Source organism: Saccopteryx leptura, chromosome 1 (genome assembly GCF_036850995.1).
Source record: "Saccopteryx leptura isolate mSacLep1 chromosome 1, mSacLep1_pri_phased_curated, whole genome shotgun sequence".
In the NCBI taxonomy this organism is placed as follows: Eukaryota; Metazoa; Chordata; class Mammalia; order Chiroptera; family Emballonuridae; genus Saccopteryx; species Saccopteryx leptura.
In genome coordinates, this window is record NC_089503.1 from 385,066,140 (window position 1) to 385,092,798 (window position 26,659).

Below are 26,659 nucleotides of genomic sequence, written 5' to 3' on the forward strand. Positions count from 1 at the left end.
ATTGTCACGAATACCTTAATATTTCTCACTTACAAACACTCCACCACTTCATTTAAACTTCCAATCCTGGGAAATAAGCATGGAGTGGAAGTTATGGTGTGTGGTTACGTTTATGTCCATGTAAATACTAATTGTGGCTGTAGATGAAATTCCAATTTTTTTGTTGTGGTTGTTGCATTTATTCATTTGCTCCACTCCATACAATACATTTTTAAATAAAATATGTATTTTCCGATGGCTTTAGGCGACCCCTGCATTTTGGTCGTTTGACCCCCGCCGGGTTTGCGACCCACAGGTTGAGAACCGCTGCTCTGGGTAGAGGAGAGGAAATTGAGATCCAGAGAGAAGCTCAGTAATTTGTCCTCGGTCTCAAGGCATAAGGTTCTCTTTCTATGCCACTGTCCCTAACCCAGCCTTACTTACAGTAAGCTGGCAGTTACTCGAGCCCCGCTGAGTAACTAGACTGACTGTGAACTGCTTCCTAGGCTTTGCTGCTTACAAGCTTTAAGGGAGCTGACATGGGGAGGAGAATGTAAAGAACTGAGATGAACTCACGCTCGATCAGCCCCCCGGCTACCTAATGTTCTTTTCCTCAAAATGGAATGTCCCTTCAATCACTTTTTAAATTTATGTATTGATTTGAGAGAGAGAGAGAGACAGAAACATCAATTTGTTGTTTCACTTACTTCTGTATTCATTGGTTGATACTTGTACACACCGTGACAGGGGATTGGAACCCATAACCTTGGCATATTGGGATAATGCCCCCAATCCTGAGATACCTCGCCAGGACCTAAATGAAATGTCTCTTATTGTTTTACTATGTGATCATGTCATTAAAAATATGAAAGTACAGATAAAAAAATGTAAAAATACCCATGATTCCCCACACTCAGAGACTGTCATTGTAAAGACCATGGACTCCTTCCAGATATCTCTTGCATTCCTTTGTGTATCTCTCTTATCTGGATCATGGGTAACACTACTTCTTGTCATATTTTTATCATTTAAAAACATGTTGTAGCCCTGCCCATTTGTTCAGTTGGTTGGAGCATCATCCTGATGGGCCAGGGTTGTGGGTTCGGTCCCCATTGAGGCACATGTAAGAGTCAGCTGGTGAATGGATAGATGGGTAGAGCAGCAAATCAAGGTTTCTCGCTCTCTTTTTCCCCCTTCCTCTGTCTTACATCAATAAATAAAAATTTAAATAAAGAAGATATTGTAAACATCTTTCTCTACTGTATTGGCAAAGATAATAGATCAATAAAAAGCTAAAGTTGATCTACTTAAATATAGAAAAGTATAAAAGGAATTAAAATTATTAATAATAATTCTCTATTAGTATTTTCTACCTTTTTTATATAGTTAGGGTCATACAGTATAGTAATTTTACATCCTACTTTTGAACTTAACATTGTATAGACAAGTTTTATGGTAAAAAACTTCAATACACGCTTATTATCAAAATTTTGTAAAATACAGAAAAATGTAAAAGGAAAAACAGAAATGCACTGCAGTTTTTCTGTGGAATACAATCAGTTGTATCATTTTTATATATTTATTTCCAGTTTTTTACTATGCTTATTTTAGTGACTTATATAAAATAGCTACAAAATAGTCTACCTTACCAACACAAAATAATTTAAAATTTTTACTTTAAAATTTCATCTTTGGCCCTGGCCGGTTGGCTCAGCGGTAGAGCGTCGGCCTAGCGTGCGGAGGACCCGGGTTCGATTCCCGGCCAGGGCACACAGGAGAAGCGCCCATTTGCTTCTCCACCCCTCCGCCGCGCTTTCCTCTCTGTCTCTCTCTTCCCCTCCCGCAGCCAAGGCTCCATTGGAGCAAAGATGGCCCGGGCGCTGGGGATGGCTCCTCGGCCTCTGCCCCAGGCGCTAGAGTGGCTCTGGTCGCAATATGGCGACGCCCAGGATGGGCAGAGCATCGCCCCCTGGTGGGCAGAGCGCCGCCCCATGGTGGGCGTGCCGGGTGGATCCCGGTCGGGCGCATGCGGGAGTCTGTCTGACTGTCTCTCCCTGTTTCCAGCTTCAGAAAAATGAAAAAAAAAATAAAAATAAATAAATAAAATTTCATTTTTTTTGCCTGACCTGTGGTGGTGCAGTGGGATAAAGCGTCGACCTGGAACACTGAGGTCGCCGGTTCGAAACCTTGGGCTTGCCTGGTCAAGGCACATATGGGAGTTGATGCTTCCTGCTCCTCCCCCTTCCCTCTCTCTCTCTCTCTCTTTCTCTCTCTCTCTCTCTCACTCCTCTCTCTCTAAAAATCTATTAAAAAAATTAAAGAAAAGTAAAATTTCATCTTTTTTCATGGCTACTAAGGTAATACACATTCAAAGTAATACATAAAAATTCAAGCAATACAAAAACTTAAAAGTGAACATTCCCCCCATAAATTGGGTTACAAGATTTAGCAAATAAAAACACAGAACACCAGTTAAAGTTTGTGACATACTTAAAAAAAAAAAATTGTCGTCTACCTGAAATTCAACTCTGAGTATTCTGTAGTTTATCTGGATATTAACCCTATAATTTTTTTTTTTTTTTTTGTATTTTTCTGAAGCTGGAAACGGGGAGAGACAGTCAGACAGACTCCCACATGCGCCCGACTGGGATCCACCCAGCACGCCCACCAGGGGCGACGCTCTGCCCACCAGGGGGCGTTGCTCTGCCTAGCGCCTGGGGCAGAGGCCAAGGAGCCATCCCCAGCGCCCGGGCCATCTTTGCTCCAATGGAGCCTTGGCTGCGGGAGGGGAAGAGAGAGACAGAGAGGAAGGAGGGGAGGGGGTGGAGAAGCAAATGGGCGCTTCTGATGTGCCCTGGCCGGGAATCGAACCCGGGTCCCCTGCACGCCAGGCTGACGCTCTACCGCTGAGCCAACCGGCCAGGGCCTACCCTATCATATATTTTAACCTTACCATACCAAGTAGTTTAATCCTACCATAATCCTATTTCTTTACCATGGGTACATACTCCCCCAGATATTTTGCTATGCATCTATTCTACAAGATGCATAAACATACACACTCACATATGCTTTTAAAAACAAACACAAATGCTACCGCAGTATATATATATACTGTTCAACAGCTTGCTTTTTTCTAAGTCAGTCTTTTACACTTTTCCATGCTAGTTCATATATACTTATGTCATTTTTTAAGTGGCTGTGTAGTATTCTAGAGCAGTGGTTTTCAACCCTTTTCATCTCACTGCACACATAAACCAATTACTAAAATTCTGCAGTACACCAAAAATACATATTTTTTGCCCATCATACCAAAAAAGTAGGTATAATTTTGATTTATTCACACCAGATGGCTATTTTTGTGTTGGCTGTTGTCATTTTTTAATTTGACAATCTAAGGGAAAAGAGGTCAGTGTCCCTGACTAAATAGAGATATTGAATGTTTTAATTTTTTTTTTAGATTTTATTCATTGATTTTAGAGAGAGGAGATAGAGAGGGCGTTCAGAAAGGAGCGGGGTGCATCAACTCCTAGTAGTTGTTTCTCACATGTGCCTTGACCGGGAGAGCCCGGTATTTCACAACCGTGACCTCAGCATTCCAGGTTGACACTCAATCCACTGTGCCCCCACAGGTCAGGCAGTTTCCATTCCATTTAAGAGTAGGATATTTATTCCTATCTGCAAATCAAGTATTCACTTTATTTTATTCTAAATCATTTTGGTTTTATTTTATAATTTGATTCTTCCTTTCACTTCATCCAGGAGATAATATATTTTGAATGGAACCTGGAGAATCCGATGGAATCTAAGGGAAGTCGACCAACCAGGACTCAGGATGACAGGAACGTCTCTCTCTCATGACTTCAGGTCTCATATCTTTGCATTTCTCTGCTTCATGGCTTTCTCTTCATAAACAGGCAAAATCTCCTTTTCATGGGTGCTCCAGAGGGTGGTCTCTTTTCTTTCTATCGCTCACTTTCAAGTAAACACCCTAGCTTCTTCCAGCCACGCATGGAGTTCCAATTCCAAATTCCTGAGAAAGAGAATCTGATTGGCCAGTCATCTCCCTCTTGTTCTACCAATGGAGGAACCTAAAGGACAGGGTTATGTGGGGCAGATATGGCTGCTGGGGGTACTTAGAGGGTTGTTAATAGCAGAGGAGGAGGTCATCACAATTTAAATGTACATCCCAAAGGTTTCAATTATAGTTACTATTTTTTTTCAATATGTTACTGTTATCATATAATGTACCCTAACATCTATTTGGGCTCCTGCTTGTTCTCTGAAATCAGTTACACTGATTTTGGCATATAATCTTAGCCCTAGCTGGCCTTGGAAATTCTGAATCTATAGGACTTGGGGATCTGGAGGCAGTCGAGTCTGCCCTGGTGAGATGAATCATTTTTCTACTAGCCATTCAATTTCTAAATGGCTTAACTCCCTTTAGAAACCCTGACACCGACCTGGTCTTGGGATTTGGAATTAGTTTAAATTTCTTACACAAGATCACCAGCCTAAGAAATTCAGAAAGAAACTGGCAGGTCTTGGGCATGTATCAGGCAGTGACATATCTAAGCATAGCCCCTGACATAGTTCTGAGATGGTACCTAAAAGTCCTTAAGGAATACTGCTGTTAGCTTTCCTTCCTTGGAGTGGTGTTCAGCAATTTGTCCCTTTGTCTCTCAACCAGGCCTGCTCCACGTTCTCTTCCTAACAGAACAAAACACTGCTATCAGTGAAGAACCGTGGGTATTAACAACTCCTCAGACTTAAGTAGAAATTCACATTTCTGGAGTCTCCTGATTAGGTAACACCTAATTTCTTCCATTTCATATCTCACCCCCTAAAGAGAACCATCCCATGGGGCGAAGGTGGCGGTGGTTCTTCCTTCTTCTCTAGTATGCCAGCCGTGTTGGTCATTGTTTCTGCACAGTTGTTAGGAATGGGACAGTTCTTTATTGTGCATGACTGTCCCAAGCATTGCAGATGTTTAGCACCACTGGGAATTAGCAGCCTAGGTACCACACCAATATCATGAGAACTAAAAAATGTCCCCAGAAAGTTTCAGAATTCACTTGAGTAGTAGTTGTACTCCTTTGTGACAACTCCTAGAGTGAACTGTAGTTCTGAACCATTTGGGTCTCTCTCTCTCTTTTTTTTTTTTTGTATTTTTCCGAAGCCAGAAACGGGGAGGCAGTCAGATAAGACTCCCGCATACGCCGGACCGGGATCCACCCGGCACGCCCACCAGGGGGCGATGCTCTGCCCCCTGGCGCTTCGCTCTGTCACAACCAGAGCCATTCTAGCACCTGAGGCAGAGGCCACAGAGCCATCCTCAGTGCCCAGGCCAACTTTGCTCCAATGGGGCCTTGGCTGCGGGAGGGGAAGAGAGAGACAGAGAGGGAGGAGAGGGGGAGGGGTGGAGAAGCAGATGGGCGCTTCTCCTGTGTGCCCTGGCCCGGAATCGAACCTGGGACTCCTGCACGCCGGGCCAACGCTCTACCACTGAGCCGACCGGCCAGGGCCTTGGGTTTCTTATTTGCAAGGTTCTCTCTGCATTATGTGAGCTGTTCAGGCATGAGCTAAGAGCCTAATATGTAGCCAAGAGTTTTCAGTTTTTCTTGGGTCACTATTTTAATGGGGTTCCAATGACATTTTCTTTTGGATTTTTGGTCAACACAACTTTAATCCATGGATGTTGCAAGTTGAAACACTTCCTAGAAAGTCTATGGTCTAGCATCAAATCCATTCATGAGTCAAAATTTCTGATTATTTTGTATGTAAGTCCAAATTGCACTTTAAGTATAAAGGGAATTCTAGCAGGGTATGTAGTGGGTGGAGAGCTAGACGAGAAGTTCAGAGATTCCTTACTAGCTGTGGTATCTTGGGTGCATCAATTCCATTCTCTGGCTTCAATTTCACTTATAAAATGGGGAAGTTGGACTAGACAGTCTTAGCTCCTTATAGTTCTAATATTGTGATTTAAAAATCTTTCGGCCCCGGCTGGTTGGCTCAGTGGTAGAGTGTCGGCCTGGTGTGCAGGAGTCCCGGGTTCAATTCCCGGCCAGGGCACACAGGAGAAGCGCCCATCTGCTTCTCCACCCCTCCCCCTCTCCTTCCTCTCTGTCTCTCTCTTCCCCTCCCGCAGCCAAGGCTCTATTGGAGCAAAGTTGGCCCGAGCGCTGAGGATGGCTCCGTGGCCTCTGCCTCAGGCTCTAGAATGGCTCTGGTTGCAACAGAGCAATGCCCCAGATGGGCAGAGCATCGCCCCCTGGTGGGCGTGCCGGGTGGAACCTGGTCAGGCGCATGCAGGAGTCTGTTTGACTGCCTCCCCGTTTCCAACTTCAGAAAAATACAAAAAAAAAAAAAAAATCTTTCTGTGTCCCCATTCCATCACCCATAGATTAGGACAACATGTACTCACTTTTGAGGGAGACTGAACTTTCCTTAATATGTGAAATATTCCAACATTGTGACTGCTCAAGATTTAGATCTTGACAATGATCTAAGCTTCCACACAGACCTCAGAGGCCCCAAGAACAGTTTCTTACAGAATGTTTGTAACTACAGTATAGTATGAGTTTGTAAGTATTATTAATGTAAGGTGTGTTTCCCATAAGATATTCACATTGGAGAGGAGGGGAAATCACTAGAGAAAGGGCAGTCCTTTATTAGGAAAAGAGAAAGGACATGTCTTTCATATACTAATACAGGTCCAGAAAGTAGAAGAGGGGCTAAAGGAAGAAGTAATCTCTGCCTCCTTGTGTCTGTCTAAACCAGTCCCCTCATGTTTAAGCCACAAAGTTACCATTTCTTCAGTGCTTCTTATGGAGCAGGCACTGTACTGAGCTCATATAGTCTTACCTCATTTAATCCTCGTGAAATCTTACCTGTCCAAGTTCTATGTTTACCAATACTTGGCAGAATGAGAATTTGAATCCCAAATTGTGTGCGAACCCAGGACCCAGGTTTTTAGAACTATCATGTTTTACTAACCTTTATTTGGGAGTGGGATAGGAGGTAGAACGCTCTGCCTTTCCAAAACCCAGCACCTTAGAGGTTACCAGTCACTTATTCTAGTTCTGTCAGCTGTTGAAAAGACACCCATTAGGAATCTGAAAGCTGGGTTCTAATTTTGCTGCTGTGTTTTTGGACAAGGCATATAAGCTTTCTGGTCTCACTTTCGTTATTTGTTAAATAGGGAGCTACTTGAAGGCAGGAAACCATTTCCTACTCATCTTTTTCCACTTTGAATGCAGCAGTGTGAGACCAATAGTGTTTAAAAGCACTTCTCGAATAAAATCATGTAAAGGGGTAGACAGGATGGTCCCTATGCTAACTTTCTCTGATCTTGAACCAGGGCCTTGACCACGTAGGTGTACCATATATATAATATATATATATATATTATATATATAGTAACCCTGCCCTCTATTTTAAAAACAGACCAAGGCATGTTCAAATTCTCCTGACTTAAACTTTGAGAGGGCTGATCTTGACCGATGATGTGTGGTGTTCATTTGGACCCCGAGATTGACGTTTGGGTCAAGGCCTCCTTTACTTTCCCATGTTAGCTACGACCGTTGCATAACACGAACAGCACGTTTAAACTATAAGCAATCACTACCGAGGGGGCCCGGGAAACCCAAGGATTTACAGCAGAATTCCTCGGGGAAAGCAGCTCTGTAAACTCATGCAAACAAGTCCTTTCAGCGCGAAGGGCAAAACCCTGGCTGGGAGGGCTGGGTCTCGGGGTACGACGCTCTGATTCTTGACCTTGCCATAGCCTCTACTTTTCCCGGGACTTTTTGCAAGAGTTTCATCACCTGCAAAATGGTGGAGCTGTCCTAGACGAAGATCCGGAAGTTTCTCTCCGAGTCCCGGGCTTTTAACTCCGCCCCTTGAGGGTCAGGGCGGGGCGAGACGAAGGTCAAGCCAGGAGTCACCGCTCCCCCTCCCGCCGCGGGGTGGTGCTTTTCCTACTTCTCACTTGCCGCCCCCTCGCTTCCCCGCGGTGAGGTCACGCGGGGGACGTCACGGGGTTGTGACGCAACTGAGGGGCGGGCCTACGGGAGAGGAAGGGGCGGGGCCGAGGCAGGCGACGCGTGCGCAGTGGGCGCGGCGCGGGAGGAGGTGGAGGCGGCGGCGAAGTGTGAGGCGGCTTCGGCTTCGGCGGCGGCGGCGGAGGCGGCGGCGCGGCGCGGCGCGGCGTGGGGGGGGTGGGAGGGGGGGCAGCGCGCGCGCGCGCGCGCGAGTGGCTGAGCGAGTTTACCCCTATGAGGCGGTGAGAGGCCCGGGGCCTACCTCGGAGGAGCGGGGTCGCGGCGCCAGCTAGCAGCGGGCCCCCTCCTGGTCCCCGGGCCCGGCGGCGCGGCGCGGCGGCAGCTCGGTGGGTTGTGAAGAGGCGGAGGCGGGGAAGCGGCTGTCCCGGCCCCAGACATGGAGGGCATGGACGTGGACCTGGACCCCGAGCTGATGCAGAAGTTCAGCTGTCTGGGCACCACCGACAAGGACGTGCTTATCTCCGAGTTCCAGCGGCTGCTCGGCTTCCAGCTCAACCCGGCCGGCTGCGCCTTCTTCCTGGACATGACCAACTGGTGAGCCGGCCGCGACGGCGCTGGCCGCGGCCTCGGGCGCCGAGGGGACGGGACGGGACGGGCCGGGCGGGCACCGAGGGGCATCCTCTTCCCGGGGCGGGGAGAGCGCGAGGGGGAGCCCCGGGGGCCGAGCCGGGGGGTGGGGGCCGGGGCTCGGGGTCTGCGCGGTGTCGGGGGACGTGGGGACGGCGGACGGAGCCGGGAGTCCGGAGCCCTGGAGTAGACCTGGGAGGAAGAGGGCTGTGCGGCGGGCTCCGAGGGGAAGGCGCAGGAAATCTGAATTTGGGGAGCGGAGTTCGGGGCCGAGGAGGACGGGGTCGAAGGGAAACTCCGGAGGGAGTATTAATTAGGTGCCATGTAGGGAGCTGGGGCACGGGAAAAACTTGGGAGCGCGGAGCTGAGAGGACGTGTGTGTGTGTGTGTGTCTGTGTGTCTGTGTGTCCGTGTCCGTCCATGCTGGACTGGTAGGAACAGGGAGGAACATTGTGCGGGAGGACTGGTGAGGACTTTCCGAGGAGTCGGACCCGGGAGGGGTGGCATCCTCCAGGATTGGCTAGTGGGGACCTGGGAGTGTTAGGCGTGGGGCAGGGTCTGGGGAAAAACCTTGGGAGGGAAGGGCGGGGGGGTATCCGGGGAAGGAGACCTTCTGGGGGGAACTAGGGCCCTCTGCTCGGGAATGCCAGGACGGAGAGGGGTCGATCCGACAGACAGCTGAGTGGGTAGATGTTTGGGAAAGACGGAGAACTTGACCTAGGTTTGGGAAACAAGTGTTTGGAGCTTGGAGTCTCTCCTAGAAGACTGGAAATTGGGGCAGAAGACCATGGCATTTAGTCTTGAAGGAGGGTTCCTTGGCTTTGGACATATAGCACTTGCTGTCTTTGATAAGCAAGGCTTCCTCTTGGTTCTCAGAGGAGGGCTTCTTGGGTTCGCTTAGGGTGAGTGGGAAAGGGGAGACCATTCGACTTCCTTTGGAAAGACTTCAGGTAAAGCAACTCAGATCTATCTTTGGTCAAAAGGCCATGGGAGGAATGCCCTTTGCTCTCTCTCTGTTGGGCAGTCCCCAGACGGGTGGAATCTTGTTTTTCTTGGCATCACTTTTACAACTAGCCTCCGCTCGATTCCATGCCCACTGAGTGCCGCAGGCGATGACAGAAAAAGAGCCTGTAAGCCTGGTCTTTATCCGGTTCCTCATCCAGTCCTATCCCGAATGATGCTCGTTTTACTAGTGGAAGCCTTGTAGCTGTGACTGCACCAAAAGTGATGTGTGAAAAAATTGTTTTCTGGGCCACATCATTGGTGGGTCCTATTATTTTGTCTCTAAAGTTGATTGTTATAGCAAGAGTGGGATTAAATTTCTAGATGTTTAGAAAACTCAGAGACATTGAATGCAGGAGATAGTCTTTAAAATCAAGGAAGCATTTGTGATCACCACTTGTATCTTTTATGTCCAGGATGATCTCAGTCAAGCAGGGACTGGAACCTACGATACTTTTCTGAACACCAGCCCGTGGTGTCTAAGAGAGTGACAGGGATTATTGAACACACTGAGAAGAGGTGTTACACTGGTGAATTTTAGAAATAAAGCTGCCGTGAGGAAGGTGGGTGTTTTGCCTACCTTCTTTCCCACCCCAGCTCTTTTTCTTCCTTTTTTATACCAGGTCAGCATAGGAAACTTGGCATATTGTTGTTGCCAGTTTCTTTGGGGAGGGTCTTTATTCCTCCCCAACCCCTTGTGAGTTGTACAATTTAAACTCTGCCCTAATAAGTTTTTAGTTTTTTAGAGTATTTATCAGTACAGTTATTATTGGCTATGAAACTAGTGTAATGAATTTTATGTGTGTGATGTGTGTGTGTGTATTTTAACGACTAAGATTGTTTTCAGGTGTGAAAGAGGAGGCCCAGTGTGGACAAGAAAAAAATAACTTAAAAATTACAGTTGCGCTATAAAATTTTATTTGAGTTTTTATAAAAATTAAGCTCAAAGACAGAATAGCATATATTCTGAGTAGCATATATTCTATAGTTATCTCTCTGTAGAATAAAGTGTGATACTTTTGTAAACAAAGGGGTGAGCCATTAAAAAAATGTATTCTGGTTTTAAAGCAGTTAGAAGTCAATAGCTTTTTAGGAATCCAGGCAATTAAGTGACCATTCAGCTTTAAGCTATGTTACCTTATTTTTTGGGTGTAGAGATCATGGCTTTTTTAAATTATAAAATGAAAAATCATTTGTGAATGAAAGTAGTAACACTTATTCTTTCCTAATGAAAAAGGTTAGTTCCATAATCTAATCCTTGTGTTTTGATTCCTGTGCTGACCTGGCTAAATTTGTCTTGTGAGTCTTGTTTTAAACAAATACCCATCATAAAATAAAATATAGTTAAATATGTGCATGGATGCATACTTGGTCAAATATTTGTGTTTTTAAGTAAATCTCTAGAGTTCAGATATATTGTTTTTAAGTGTCATTTAATGTCTAACTTTGGAACCTGTTGAGATGGCCTAGTACAGGTTGGCAAAATCTCAAACTGCTGTGGTTAACCTGTTGAATTTAAGATAATGAACCTTCTCGTGACTTCATAAGTGCCTGTTTCTGGTTGTATAGCATAATCACCATTCAGTTGTCTGATGACTGTTAAAAAATGAAGCAGTAAGTTAAAAATTACTATTTTGAAATGAAGGCCACAAATCTTCTAAAATAAGTTGGACTTTTTTTTTCTCCAAAGTAAGAATTTTTTGTCTTAACTTTCTAAAAAGCTGTTGAAAAATTTACTTTAATGGAATCCTTGTAAATTTTCTACCCTGTAAACACAGGGTTTCTTTTCTTTTCTTTCTTAGCTTTAGGTTGGGTGTGCATTATGTAGATATTTTTATTTATCTAATTTAGAACCAAGTATCGTTTCAGTTTAAGCATTTTGTAGTGTTTATATTTGAGCTGCTGCTGGAAATGAGTGTAATTGCCTCTAACAAAAGTAGTCAATTTTCAGTTCCCAAGTGAATACATAAAGTGAGTAAATGGTATGGTGAAAAAACTCAATATCTGATGCCAAATTGTAGATTAGTATATTTTTCAATAGCTGGAATGTCTCGCCTAGACACTGTTGGGCTGTGAATATAGAACTTAGAATTCTAAAACTGGAAGTTGGTTTAAGAGATTCTATAGTTCATTTCAGTTTTTCCTGCAGAATTGCATATAACCCTTCCAAGATAGCTTATTCTTAGTTTACTGGGGACAGAGATTTGCATGATACTGTATTACAGTTTTTAATTACTTTTGTAGCTAGAATTATGTCAAATCTCTCTTACTACAGTTTAAGCTTTTTTCATTAGTTTATGTCCACCTTAGAGATGAAGAATATGTAATGAGTACTACTTTTAAGGAATCATAAAGTTTCTATTCAATAAACAATTTCAACCCTTTATGCTTTTTTTTTTTGTATTTTTCTGAAGTTGGAAATTGGGAGGCAGTCAGACCGACTCCCGCATGCGCCTGATTGGGATCCACCCGGCACGCCCACCAGGGGGCGATGCTCTGCCCATCTGGGGCGTTGTTCTGTCGCAATCAGAGCCATTCCAGCGCCTGAGGCAGAGGCCATAGAGCCATCCCCAGCGCCCGGGCCATCTTTGCTCCAATGGAGCCTTGGCTGCGGGAGGGGAAGAGAGAGACAGAGAGGAAGGAGAGGGGGAGGTGTGGAGAAGCAGATGGGCGCCTCTCCTGTGTGCCCTGGCCGGGAATCGAACCCGGGAACCCATGCACGCCAGGCCGATGCTCTACCACTGAGCCAACCGGCCAGGGCCTATCCTTTTTATTTTTAAGAGAGAGAGAGAGCGGGACAGACAGGAAGGGAGAGAGATGAGAAGCATCAACTTATAATTGTGGCTCCTTAGTTATTCGTTGATTGCTTCTCATATATGGCTTGATGATGAGGCAGAGGGGCCTCCAATTGAGCCAGTGACCCCTTGCTTAAGCCAGTGACTTTGGGCTTCAAACTAGCGACTTTGCGCTTCAAACCAGCGACCATGGGGTCGCATCTGTGATCCCACTCTCAAGCCAGCGACCCTGTGCTCAAGCTGGTAAGCCTTTGCTCAAGCCAGATGAGCTTGCACTCAAGCCAGTGACCGGCGACCTAGGGTTTTGAACCTGGATCCCCAACATCCTAGGCTGACACTTCATCCACTGTGCCACCACTTGGTCAGGCGCACCCCTTTACACTAATTTTATTTTATTTTTTATTATTTTTTTTTTTTGTATTTTTCTGAAGCTGGAAACGGGGAGAGACAGTCAGACAGACTCCGGCATGCGCCTGACCGGGATCCACCTGGCATGCCCACCAGGGGCGATGCTCTGCCCCTCTGGGGCATCGCTCTGCCGCAACCAGAGCCACTCTAGAGCCTGGGGCAGAGGCCAAGGAGCCATCCCCAGCGCCCGGGTCATCTTTTGCTCCAATGGAGCCTCGGCTGCGGGAGGGAAAGAGAGAGACAGAGAGGAAGGGGGGGGGGGTGGAGAAGCAAACGGGCGCTTCTCCTGTGTGCCCTGGCCAGGAATCGAACCCGGGTCCCCGGCACGCCAGGCCGACGCTCTACCGCTGAGCCAACCGGCCAGGGCCTAAACCAATTTTAAGTGTACAGTTTATTGTTAGGTAAGATTTTAAATATACTTCCAGCCTTCAAAGTAATTTGTCTCTTATGTTTTTAAAGTGAGTTGTACTTTTGTACTTAATGACAAGAGGCAAATAATATTTCTAGATTTTTAGAAGACAGTAGCTTAGGAGTTACTACTGGCCTTAATTCTCAGTTTAGGCATAAGTAAAATCTATTTCAGTAGCATATAGGCAGCATTGGCTGTTTCTCTCCCTCCTGTGCATTAGGTGAGGGCTGTGCAGTCTTGGTGATGGAACATCCCGGGTTGGTGCCTGCAGGTATCTTCAGGAAGCAGCGTGTATTTTTTGGAATGTTACATATACACGCCCATCATGGATGAAACACATAATGTCTAGAAAAGTAACTTGGGAAAACATTTTTGTAAAACAGTGTCCTATTGACTACCTCAGCATTGTCAGAGATGACAGAACAAAAAAAAAAAGTTACAGCCTCTGTGCAATGAAGTGAAATCAGAATCTAGGTGTGAAAATCAGTTGTTCCTCTTATCTGATCTCATAGTGCCTCCCCTGCCTTGTCTTAATCGATTTCTCAGTCACCTGCATGAGTTTCTCATTCACTCTTTGGGTTACATATATGAATCTAGAAGTTCCTTTATGACAGATAAAACTTGATATTAATATTGGTTTTCTTTAGCTTGACCAGGCAGTGGTGCAGTGGATAGAGCGTCAGACTGGGACACTGAGGACCCAGGTTCAAAATCTGGGGGTTGCTGGCTTGAGCGTGGGCTCATCCGGCTTGAGCGCGGGGTTGCTGGCTTGAGTGTGGGATCATAGACATGATCCCAGGTCACTGGCTTGTGCAAGAGGTCACTCGCTCTGCTGTAGCCCTCCAGTCAAGGCACATATGAGAATGCAATCAATGAACAACTAACTAAGGAGCTGCAACAAAGAATTGATGCTTTTCATCTCTCTCTCCCTTTCTGTCTGTCACACAAAACAAAAACAAAACAAAACAAAATTGGTTTTCTTTAAAAATGTGTGCCAAGCAGCAGTTTTAGGAAGAGGGTAGGGAAGGATTTTATAACACTCAGTGATAGGTGTTGTGCACTCTATTGCATTTTTAAGGTTGGGAGTTCTTGCTTTGGACATTCTTCTTTTTCACCTTTTTCTTGGTCTTTTTTTGACTGGTTCACACAAATTAGGACTCTGGATATAACATAAAATAGTTTACAGATAGAGCAGACAGTAATGTTAGTTTTAAAGGAACACAGTAAAAAAGTACATTGTTGTCCTGCAGGAAGTCTACTGCCCTGTTCCAGTGGCGCTTGCTTTTCTGATTACATATATCAATCCAGAAGAACCAGCCTCCACTACAGCGAGGACTGGGAGAGGTGTTTCTTTACCACTTCTCATCTGCCCACTTCCCCCCTAAACCCCACCAAATGTGTCTAGCTCACAACAGCAAAAACTACCAACCAGACAATATTTAAACAGTTGTATTTTGGATAGACCCCAACAGATAGTGTAATAAAAAGCAGGGCAGAGCCTCTGTCTTAATTTGCTCTCTATAAGAAAAGAATATGCCTGAAACTATCAGAGAAAAGTACCAGGATAATAAGACAACATTCATATGTTAATGCTGAATTAAATGAGTAAAGTATCAGAATAGGTAAGACTAGGCTAAATCAAAGACAGCCAGTGGTTCAGAGATTGAGTACTTGCTAGGGCTAGTTGCCTTCTTAGAAGTTAAGCTTTGAAATGGTTGGGGGTTTTAAATTGGTGGAAAGCTAGGAAGGAAGGAGCAGGTGGAACAGGGCCATCTCTGGCTTGACTAGAATGTAGCTAGTAGGATCACGAGTGACAAGACATGGAGCTTATTTTTATTTTTTATTTTTTTGGTTCTTTTTTTTTTTTTTTTTTCATTTTTCTGAAGCTGGAAACGGGGAGAGACAGTCAGACTTCCGCATGCGCCCGACCGGGATCCACCCGGCACGCCCACCATGGGGCGACGCTCTGCCCACCAGGGGGCGATGCTCTGCCCATCCTGGGCGTCGCCATATTGCGACCAGAGCCACTCTAGCGCCTGGGGCAGAGGCCACAGAGCCATCCCCAGCGCCCGGGCCATCTTTGCTCCAATGGAGCCTTGGCTGCGGGAGGGGAAGAGAGAGACAGAGAGGAAAGTGCGGCGGAGGGGTGGAGAAGCAAATGGGCGCTTCTCCTGTGTGCCCTGGCCGGGAATCGAACCCGGGTCCTCCGCACGCTAGGCCGACGCTCTACCACTGAGCCAACCGGCCAGGGCCTGGAGCTTATTTTTATTTCTGGATTGGAATATTCGATTTTTATTTTTAAATGATATTTTATTTATTTATTTGTTTTTAAAATTTATTTAAGTGAGAGGAGGGGAGTCAGAGGGACAGAGAACCTCACGTGCCCTTACAGGTATCTACTCAGCAAGCCCCCTGTGGGGTGATGCTGTGCCCATCCCTCCACCTTCCTACCTTGCTCGCTTGGCAACAGCTATTTTTAGCACCTGAGGTGGAGGCCCTGGGGCCATCCTCAGTGCAGGGTGCCAACTCCCTTGAATCATGGCTATGGGGGGGGAGAAAGGGGAAGGGGAAGGGAGGTGGAGAAGAACATGGTCACTTCTCCTGTGTGCCCTGATTGGGACTTGAACCGAACATATCCACATGCGAGCTGAAGCTCTACCACGGAGCCAACTGGCCAGGGCCTAAAATACTTCTAATTGATTGATTGATTGATTGATTTTAGTGAGAAAGGAAGGGGGAGAGGGAGGGAGACAGGAACATGGATCTGTTTGTGTATATGCCCTGATGGGCATTGAACCAGCAACTTCAGGATGACTCATCTACTTCACTTAGCATGTACTCTCCAGGTCCATCCATGTTGTCGCAAATGGTAATATTGCATTCTTTTTATGGCCAAGTAATATTCCATTGTATATAGGTTCCATAGCTTTTTTATCTACTCAGGAATGTTGTCAATTTTTTAAAAAAATTGAGGTGAAATTAATATAACAAACTTTAACCATGGTAAAGTGAACAGTTCAGTGGCATTTCCTGTCTTCACAGTGTTGTGCAACTACGATCTCTGTCTAGCCAGAACATTCTTCATCACCCCAAAGGAAACCTGGGACCCGTTAAGCAGTTGCACCCCTGGCAACCACTAATGTGAATGCGTTCTCTATGGATACACCTATTCTGGTTATTTCGTACAAATGCAGTAAATAGAACCAGATGATACTTGTCCTTCTGTGTTTGGCCTCCTTCAGAGTTCAGCTAGGGTATATCACTACTTCATTCCTTTTTTCTTTTTCTTTTTTTAAATACAGAGACAGAGAGTCAGAGAGAGGGATAGGTAGGGACAGACAGACAGGAACGGAGAGAGATGAGAAGCATCAATTATTAGTTTTTCGTTGCGACACCTTAGTTGTTCATTGATTGCTTTCTCATATATGCCTTGACTGTGGGGCCTTCAGCAGACCGAGTGACCCCTTGCTCAAGCCAGCGACCTTGGGTCCAAGCTGGTGAGCTATGCTCAAACCAGATGGGCCTGCGCTCAAGCTGATGACCTCAGGGTCTCGAACCTGGGTCCTTTGCATCCCAATCTGACGCTCTATCTACTGTGCCACCACCTGGTCAGCTCATTTCTTTTTATTGGTGAACAATATTTCAGTGTATGGTTTTACTATAATTTGTCCATTCATTTGTTTGTGAACATTTAAGCTGTTTTCCATCTTTTGGCTTTTGTGCATAGTGCTGCTATGAATATGTGTATGCACATACTTCTTTGAGTACCTGTTTTCTGTTTTTTTGGGCACAGCCTAACAGTTGAGTGGATTGGTTGTACGGTAATTCTAAGTTTAACTTCACAGTGGCTGAATCGTTTTACATTTCCCCCTAGCTGTGTATGAGGGTCTGTGCTAGTTTTTCCACAACCTTGCCAACATTTATTTTTCTTTTTTTAATTATAGTTATTTTAGTGGGTATAGAATGGTGCCTCATTGTAAATTTGATTTGCATTTTTCTGGTTACCAATGGTAACCATATGCTTGTTGGCCATTTGTATATCTTTGGAGAACTGTCTATTCAAGTCCTTTGCCTGTTTTTTAATTGGATTGGTTGTTTTGTTGTTAGGTTGGAAGGGTTTTTTATATATTTTGGATACTAGACTCTTATCAGATAATATGATTTGCATATATTTTCTCTCATTCTATTATATTTCCTTGATAATGTCCCTTGATGCACAAATGTTTTTAATTTTGATGTGGTCCAGTTTATCTAATTTTTTGTTGTTGCTTGTGCTTTTGGTATTATATCTAATCATCGCTAGTGCAAAGTCCTTAAGATTTACCTCTGTTTTCTTCTAAGAGTTTAATGGGTTTTATTCTTATATTTAGGTCACTGATCCATTTTGAGTTAGTTTTTGTGTATGGTTGTGAGGAAGGAGTCCAAGTTCATGCTATGGAGATTAATTTTGGTCATGTTATTATGCTCTAGGACTGGTTCTCATGGACTCTGCACTGTTTATTCTTCACTTTATTAAATATGTATTTCATTCTCTTTGGCCATCACTAGAAATTGGGCCAGAAAAGAGTCCAAGATTTTCTGCCTGACCTGTGGTGGATTGGATAAAGTTTCGACCTGGAATGCTGAGGTCACTGGTTCAAAACCCTGGGCTTGCCCGATGAAGACACATACGAGAAGCAACTATGATGAGCTGATGCTTCCCACTCGTCCCCCTGCCTTTTTCTTTCTTTAAAATCAGTAAATAAAATCTTAAAAAAGGAAAGTGCAAGATTTTCTGATGGGGAGGAAAACTTAAAGATGTCTGTTAGGGACCCAAAATCAAATGTATTTAAAAGGTCAATTTGTCTTTTTCCCCATCCTTAACCAAGCTTTTCTTTTTGACTTTTCTTGTTCTATTAATAGCTCCAGTGGTCCCCCAAACATGAGGCTTCAACTAAGTTATTTCCAGCACCCTCTCTTTCCTGGACACCCCAGATCACTTGCCAAACCCAGTTCATTTCCACTTTGCAGTGCACCTCCCAACAGTTTCTTTTTTCCATTCCTCCTGCCACCACTGTTTGTAGATCGTATTACCACTCAAACAGGTAGCATTGGAATAGTCTCAAGTTGGTTTTCTACACCTGGCTTTCTTCCTTCTTAGTCCATTTTGTGGACATACCACTACCAGGTCAATCTTTCTAAGTGACAACTTTGATCTGGGCCTCGCTTTTCTCCAAAACCTTAAATGGTATGTGTCCCAGAGAGCAGAGAGCTTGAGCTTGCCATTCAGGGCCAGATAACGATTGATTCCCACTGATCTGCCTCTACCCTTCTGTTATAGCTTTGTGTTTGATTCCTACTCTTTCTGTGCTCCATTCAGACTGGTGTGCTGCACATTTCTCACACATACTTTTGCTTTCTCATTTTTAAACTTTCTTCTACCCAGAATGCTGTTCTGTCTTCTCTTTATGTCTCATGAAATCCTATTGCTTTTTATAACATCTATGATATGCAATACTCACCCCATGAGGGGGAAAAATGCCTCCTTAATGGTGTTGCTTCTCCCTAAACATCTGATGCAATATTTTGTATATACATAGATGCTTAGCAAATATTTGTTGAAGTAATGAATGAAGGTCGATGGGAGTAAAGGCTTCATTTTTCTGGTCCTACTGAAACCCAGTGTTAAAAGAAACACAGCCCTACAAACGGAGCTCCTTTTCGGCTTTTTTTGTCTATAGGTTTAATTTAGGCATTTAAATGTTGCTAATAGTTCTCCATGACTTGCTACATTGCTTGCTATAGTAGTTTGCTACATGACTTGAAAGCAAATTAAAATTTAAGTAGCAATAAGAATATTGTTTCTGGAAGCAATTGGATCCCTCTAAAGATTGGTCTCACTTTATATATCTACCTGTATAGGCATATTTTCTTGTACTGAATATTCTTTGTAATTTAGTTCGTGAGAGAATTTATTATTTAGAAAAATTAGGCACCGGTTATTTAAATGTGAATGAAGAATAATATTTTGTAAGCTTTCTAAAGTTCTTTTGGATCATTGCCAGTGTGTTTCACTGAAAAACTTTAAAGAGTAATATAAACACATAGAAAGTTCAAATAGTTTAGAAGGTTCTAAACGAGCTACAAACTAAAATGCCTGTAGTTGCCAGTAGGGGAATACAAGCAATTGGAGTGTGTGTGAGCTGGTAAGCACTTGCCTTTTATTAAGAGAATGCCTGATTCTTGCCTTAAATGTTGCCCTGCTAGAATAGGGACCCAGGGTTCTTAGTTTTTCCCCCCCCAAGAACCAGAAATCAGATTTTTATGGGAAAATTTCCTGATTGTCAAATTTTGGCAACTAACTCAAATATTTTTTATTTTATTTTATTTTTTAAACTGAAGCTGGAAACGGGGAGAGACAGACAGACTCCCTCATGCTCCCGACAGGGATCCACCCGGCACGCCCACCAGGGGCGAAGCTCCGCCTACCAGGGGGCGATGCTCTGCCCCTCTGGGGCGTCGCTCTGCCGCGACCAGAGCCACTCTAGCGCCTGGGGCAGAGGCCAAGGAGCCATCCCCAGCCCCCGGGCCATCACTGCTCCAATGGAGCTTTGGCTGCGGGAGGGGAAGAGAGAGACAGAGAGGAAGGAGGGGGGGGGGTGGAGAAGCAAATGTGCGCTTCTCCTATGTGCCCTGGCCGGGAATCAACCCGGGTCCCCCGCACGCCAGGCTGACACTCTACCGCTGAGCCAACTGGCCAGGGCTAACTCAAATATTTTAAAAACACTGTGTGGGCCACAATAAGGCATAGCTGTAGGTAGGATGTGGTCCTTGGGTCACTAATTTGCAATTTCTGGACTAAAAGTGAAAAGCAAAATTCTCCTCTCCTTTCCAGATATAGCCACTACTACTATATTTGTTCTGTATCTTTTAGAAATTTTCTATATCAAATTCTGCATAGCCCTGGCTGGTTGGCTCAGTGGTAGAGCGTCGGCCTGGCATGCAGGAGTCCTGGGTTCGATTTCCAGCCAGGGCACACAGTAGAGGCGCCCATCTGCTTCTCTACCCCTCCCCCTCTCCTTCCTCTCTGTCGCTCTCTTCTCCTCCTACAGCCAAGGCTCCATTGGAGCAAAGTTGGCCCGGGAGCTGAGGATGGCTCTATGGCCTCTGCCTCGGGCATCAGAATGGCTCTGGTTGCAACAGAGCAACGGCCCAGATGGGCAGAGCATCGCCCCCTAGTGGGCATGCTGGGTGGATTCCGGTCGGGCGCATGCGGGAGTCTGTCTGACTGCCTCCCCATTTCCAACTTCAGAAAAAAAATCTGCATATATTTATACACACATATACATTTTCTATGCATATACAAGATTATATATATATAGTTATATTTTAACAACAATACAATTGTATTGCAGTTTGAATACAGGCAGTCCCGGGTTAAGAATGAGATAGGTTCTATAGGTTTGTTCTTAGGTTGAATTTATATGTAAGTTGGAACAGGCATATTTACCTATTAAATGCAACGTACTGGTAGATGTTTGTCTTAACATAGTATTTATTTTTACCTTTTTTGTGTATATAAATACTTAAACATTTTCAAGTATAGCCTTAAACAATCTCAGTTGATGCAGAATATGATGGACTTGTTGCAGAGGATGGGACTGGTTTAGAAGGTCAGGGTTTGCTTCTGCCTCTGGAACCAGTTTCTTGAAGTAGGCATCAAGGGAGGCTTTAAAGCTTTTCTTTTTCTCATCCTGCAAGGCCCTTTGGCATCTCAGACCTTTGGTAACTGTGTGGTAAAATAAACTTGGGTGAACCTCTCTGTCAGAATCTTGCTCCTCTGACTTTGCCGTTCCTGCTTCAGTGAGATGAAAAGCATCAGCTGACTCTTGTAGAAAACTTTTTTGGTTCTGGAGTCTCTAGGTTTCTTTTTTCTTCCTTAAATGTTATCATCTGCTGCTCTAGTTCCATAAGGTCTTAATTGGTTAGTTCTTTGCTGTGGGAGTCGAGTAACTCTGGTATCATTTTCACTGATGTCCAACTGCAGTTGATTACCAGTAGCCTTTATGGTGTTCTGTTCATAAGTATGAGTTATGTGTAAGTCGGATGTTTGTAATAGTTTTTCCTATTCAGAATAGTGGGTACCATGGCCTTTGTATCTCCTTTGCTTCAGTGAGAAGGGAAATTAGTCATCAAGGTACTTGGATAGGCTGATCAAATAGGTGTTTTTATAATTAACAATGCTCTGGTGGACTTTGGTCTCTTCAAATACAGGAGAATTCCTTCACTTTAAAACAACAGGCTGCCATTTAGTAATTACATATTAATAAGACTTTGTTTTGCTGTATTAAGAGCAAAGTTTGTTAAGTTGAACTTTTAAAAAAAAATTATTTTTCAGAGACAGAGAGAGAGTCAGAGAGAGGGACAGATAGGGACAGACAGGCAGGAATGGAGAGAGATGAGAAGCATCAATCATCAGTTTTTTATTGCGACATCTTAGTCGTTCAGTGATTGCTTTCTCATATGTGCCTTGACCGTGAGCCTTCAGCAGACCAAGTAATCCCTTGCTCGAGCCAGTGACCTTAGGTCCTGGTGAGCTTTGCTCAAACCAGATGAGCCCGCACTCAGCTGGCGACCTCGGGGTCTCGAACCTGGGTCTTCTGCATCCAGTCCGATGCTCTATCCATTGTGCCACCACCTGGTCAGGCTAAGTTGAACTTTTTATGGACCCAAAATATGAGACTGAAACTCAGTGAAGAGGTTTAACTTATTAAATCACTTGTGCAGATGAAACATACACATTTTTCACTTGTTGGAAGGGTAATTAATTTTGTAAGTGGTTTTTCTAATGATTTCCCAAAGTTAGTATGTCTTGGGAGTGAGAGCAGTTTATTCCAAATATGGAATGCAGCCCCATTGGATTTACTGAAGGACTTTTTTTTTTTTTTTTTTTTAGGGGAGAGGAGAGGAGATAGGTAGACACCTGCATGCTCCCTGACTGGAGTCCACCTGTCAATCCCATCTTGGGCCAATGCTATACTAATGAGCTATTTTTAGTGCCTGAGGTTGATACACTCCATTGGCGCTGTTTTCAGCGCCTGGGCCCACACTCGAACCATTCGAGCCACTGGCTGCAGGAGGGGAAGAGGGGGGAACAGATGGTCACATCTCCTGTGTGCCCTGACCAGGAATCAAACCCGAGATGTCCATATGCCGGCTGACACTCTATTTATTGAGACTCCAGCCAGGGCCAGGACTCATTTTAAAAAATGGACAGTGTGCCCCCTGGGTCTATAACGTGTTTCACAGCCTGTTATGGAGCAACAGCCTACTAATGATTGAATGAAACACAATGTCTTTCTGAAGTGCTTTGTCATAAGCCAGTGGTAGTCAACCTGGTCCTTACCGCCCACTAGTGGGCATTCCAACTCATGGTGGGCGGTAGTGGAGCAACCAAAGTATAAATAGATAGATTTAACTATAGTAAGTTGTTTTATAAAGATTTATTCTGCCAAACAGCGAAAATCCGACATAAAGTACTTGGTAAGTAATTATTATTATATGCTTTAACTTGCTGTAACTCTGCTTTATAAATTTTATAAAGTAAAGTGACTTCCCCTACTTTATAAATCACCATTACTGTGGAACTGGTGAGCGGTTAGAAAATTTTACTACTAACAGAGATATAAAAATGGGCGGTAGGTATAAAAAGGTTGACTACTCCTGTTTAAGCATGTATTTTCTAAAGTAAATTTTACTCTTTAAATTTTTTTAAATATTTTGATAACAGGTTTGGAAGGAGTAGAAATAACTGGCTGAGGGAGAGTTTGCATACAGTTACTATATAACTGGGAATGGCTGCCTTTTAAAATATTTAAAAGTAATATCTACAATAAAATTTATGTCATAATACAACTTAAAATAAACTAGTTTAGTTAAAAAGTACCAGTTAGCAAAAAGAAAACAAAAATAAGCCATACTCATAGGACTGAAAGATAAACAGTTTTAACCTTTTGATCTATAGTCTAACACGTGTGTGCGTGCGCCCGTGTGTGTATTTTAATGCCCATTTGCTTTACAAAAGTTGAGTATTTACTATATTTTCCAGCACTTTTTTTTTTTAAGTGAGAGGACGGGAGATAGACTTCCGCCTGCACCCTGACCAGGATCCCCCTGGCGAATTTGTCTGGGGCCAGTGCTCGAATCCGCCGAGCTCTCCTCATCCCCTGAGACCAGCGCTCAGACCAGCGAGGCTATCTTCAGCGCCCCAGCTGATGCTGGCACCAGTTGAGCAGTTGTCTGCAGAAGGGGGAGAGGAAGGAGAAAAGAAGGAGATGGCCACTTCTCCTGTGTGCACTGACTGGGGATCCAACCCGGGATGTCTGTATGCTGGGCCAATGCTCTAACCACTGAGCAAACCAGCCAGGGCCTTCCCAGTACTGTTTTAAATGATTACATTTAATATAATTTTACCTTTTGAGTAGTGTGGGTTTTTTTTCTTTCATTTTTCTGAAGCTGGAAACAGGGAGAGACAGTCAGACAGACTCCCGCATGCGCCCGACCAGGATCCACCCGGCACGCCCACCATGGGGCGATGCTCTGCCCACCAGGGGGCAATGCTCTGCCCATCCTGGGTGTCGCCATGTTGCGACCAGAGCCACTCTAGCGCCTGAGGCACCAAGGAGCCATCCCCAGCGCCCGGGCCATCTTTGCTCCAATGGAGCCTTGGCTGCGGGAGGGGAAGAGAGAGACAGAGAGGAAGGAGGGGGAGGGGGGTAGAGAAGCAAATGGGCACTTCTCCTATGTGCCCTGGCCGGGAATCGAACCTGGGTCCCCCGCACACCAGGCTGACGCTCTACCGCTGAGCTAACCGGCCAGGGCCTATACATTTTTAAAATAAAAATTTTTGTTATAATCATACTCTGGATGATCAGGAGGCATTAGGATGTACATGAACGTAAACTTTCGTACTACTGAAAGAGTTAATGCTCACAATGCTTCTAGGAAATAAATACTGTTATCCTGATTTATAGAAAAGGAGAAAGAGGCTCAGCAAGGTTAAATAACTTACCTCAAGTTAAGAGGCCCTGACCAGGTAGCTCAGATGGTTAGTGTTGTCCTGTTAGGTCAAGGTCTGGGTTCGATTCCTAATGCAAGGATCAACAAATGAATGTATAAATAAGTGGAATAACAAATCAGTATTTCTCTCTCTCCCTTCCCTCCTTCCTCTCTCTAAAAATCAATCAATAAATTAAATAAAAAAAAAATAAAGTCACGTGGGTAATAAGTAGTAGAATAGGACTCAAGATTGTAAGCAGCCTGGAGTCCGAGTCTGTGCCCCTCTTTGCTGTCTTGAGAGTGGTCCCTGGTACATGTCCTTAGATCCGAGTGTTCGTCCTTGTTGTGGGCCTCCCTCCACAATGCTTTAAAGCAGTCTTTGATATGTTTTTATGGTGTGGACTTGAGGTCAGGCCACAGATCCCACCATTCACTTTAGTTGTCAGTATGTTTCCTACTGGGAGAGCATGATCTGTGTATGGACCACCTTGTGTATAGAGAGGTCTTAATTCCACCTGTCATACTTGAAAACACACACAAATGGAGTTACACCGTAAATGCTGCTCTCTGGTTAGCTCTTCAGCTTAGCTTTTTTAACCTTACAGTGTGCTGTGGACATCACCTTTTTTTAAGTGGATGTACTGTATTCCATTGTGGCTGGCTGTATTTTATTGAACCACTTTCTTGTGGATGGACAGTTCCCAGGTTATTTTATTTTATAAAGCTGCTCTGGTCCACTTATCTTTGTACCCTTTAGGATAAAGTCTTATAAGTGGAATTGCTTGGGTTAGGTGTATGGACGATTTAAATTCTGATCGGTAGTCTCAAACTCCAAAAGTATTGCGCCAATTTTCATTTTTACTATCAGTGTTGTATTGCTTCACTCTTTAGCCAAGAGTGATCTGTGTCTATGTTGTTGCTGGTCCAGTGGATTAAAAATATATTCATATTAATTTGTGTTGCTTTAATTATGAATGAGGCTGGATTACTTTGTGTCTTTGTTGGTTATTTGTATTCCCCCCTGTTTTATTGAAGCCATTTGTATTTTTCTGTGACTTGTGTGTTTTCCTCTCTATTGGATTGTTACTCTTTATTTCATTGATTTTTACGAGTTTTTTGCATATTAAGGAAGTTTCTTATTAAATGCTTGCCTTTCTGCCAGTTTGTCTTTTCCTTTGGTTTGTAAGATTTTTAACTAGGGGTGCTTTTTTATGAATTTTTACAGAATTGAATCCAGCAATGTTTTTTTCTGCTTTTGGTTTCTTTTCTTTTCTTTTCTAATAGAGACAGAGTCAGAGAGAGGGATAGACAGGGACAGACAGACAGGAACAGAGAGATGAGAAGCATCAATCATTAGTTTTTCGTTGCACATTGCGACACTTTAATTGTTCATTGCTTTCTCATACGTGCCTTGACTGCGGGCCTTCAGCAGACCGAGTAACCCCTTGCTTGAGCCATCGACCTTGGGCTGAAGCTGGTGAGCTTTTGCTCAAACTAGATGAGCCCTCGCTCTAGCGACCTTGTGGTCTTGAACCTGGGTCTTCCACATCCCAGTCCGACACTCTATTCACTGTGCCACTGCCCGGTCAGGCTGCTTTTGGTTTCTTGAATAGAATTTTTTTTAAGACTTTATTCATTTTAGAGAAGAGAATGGGGGGGGGGGGGGAGCAGGAAGCATCAACTCCCATTTGTGCCTTGACCAGACAAGCCTAGGGTTTTGAACCAGAGACCTCAGCATTCCAGGTCGACACTTTATCTACTGCTTTTCCACCTAATTGTCATGTAATTATTTACCTCAGTTTTCTTTATGATTGTATAATTTACATATAAATCTTTTATGTAACATTTATTTGGCAGTGGGGTTGGAGGTCAGTATCTAACATGTTTTCCAGATGATTAGTCAGTTTTCCATTGTTTATTGAGAAATTCACATTTCCAATAATTTGATATTGCTATCTTTATCATGTATCAAATGCATACAAAAAGGTTTAGAGCTAGACTAGCAGCTGATAACTTCGTCCATCTTTCTCTCTCTCTCTCTCTCTCTCTTTTTTTTTTCAGAGACAGAGAGTCAGAGAGAGGGATAGACAAGGATAGACAGACAGGAACAGAGAGATGAGAAGCATCAATTATTAGTTTTTCGTTGTGCATTGCAACACCTGAGTTGTTCATTGATTGCTTTCTCATATGTGGCTTAACCACGGGCCTTAAGCAGACCAAGTAACCCCTTGCTCGAGCCAGCAACCTTGGGTCCAAGCTGGTGAGCTTTTGCTCAAACCAGATGAGCCTGCGCTCAAGCTGGTGACCTCGGGGTCTCGAACCTGGGACCTCGGCATCCCAGTCTGACGCTCTATCCACTGTGCCACTGCCTGGTCAGGCATCCATCTCTCATTTTGACT

General features: G+C 44.2%; 1 protein-coding gene across 1 annotated transcript in view; it reads left to right on the forward strand.

Moving 5' to 3' along the window:
• The first annotated feature begins 8,199 nt into the window (after window positions 1-8,199).
• Window positions 8,200-26,659, forward strand: part of ILRUN (inflammation and lipid regulator with UBA-like and NBR1-like domains) — an 89,301-nt gene continuing 70,841 nt past the window's right edge. The window contains exon 1 of the mRNA XM_066359610.1: window positions 8,200-8,576. Within this exon, the coding sequence (XP_066215707.1) occupies window positions 8,419-8,576 (158 nt within the window). The 5' untranslated portion in view covers window positions 8,200-8,418. The remainder of the gene's footprint in view (window positions 8,577-26,659) is intronic.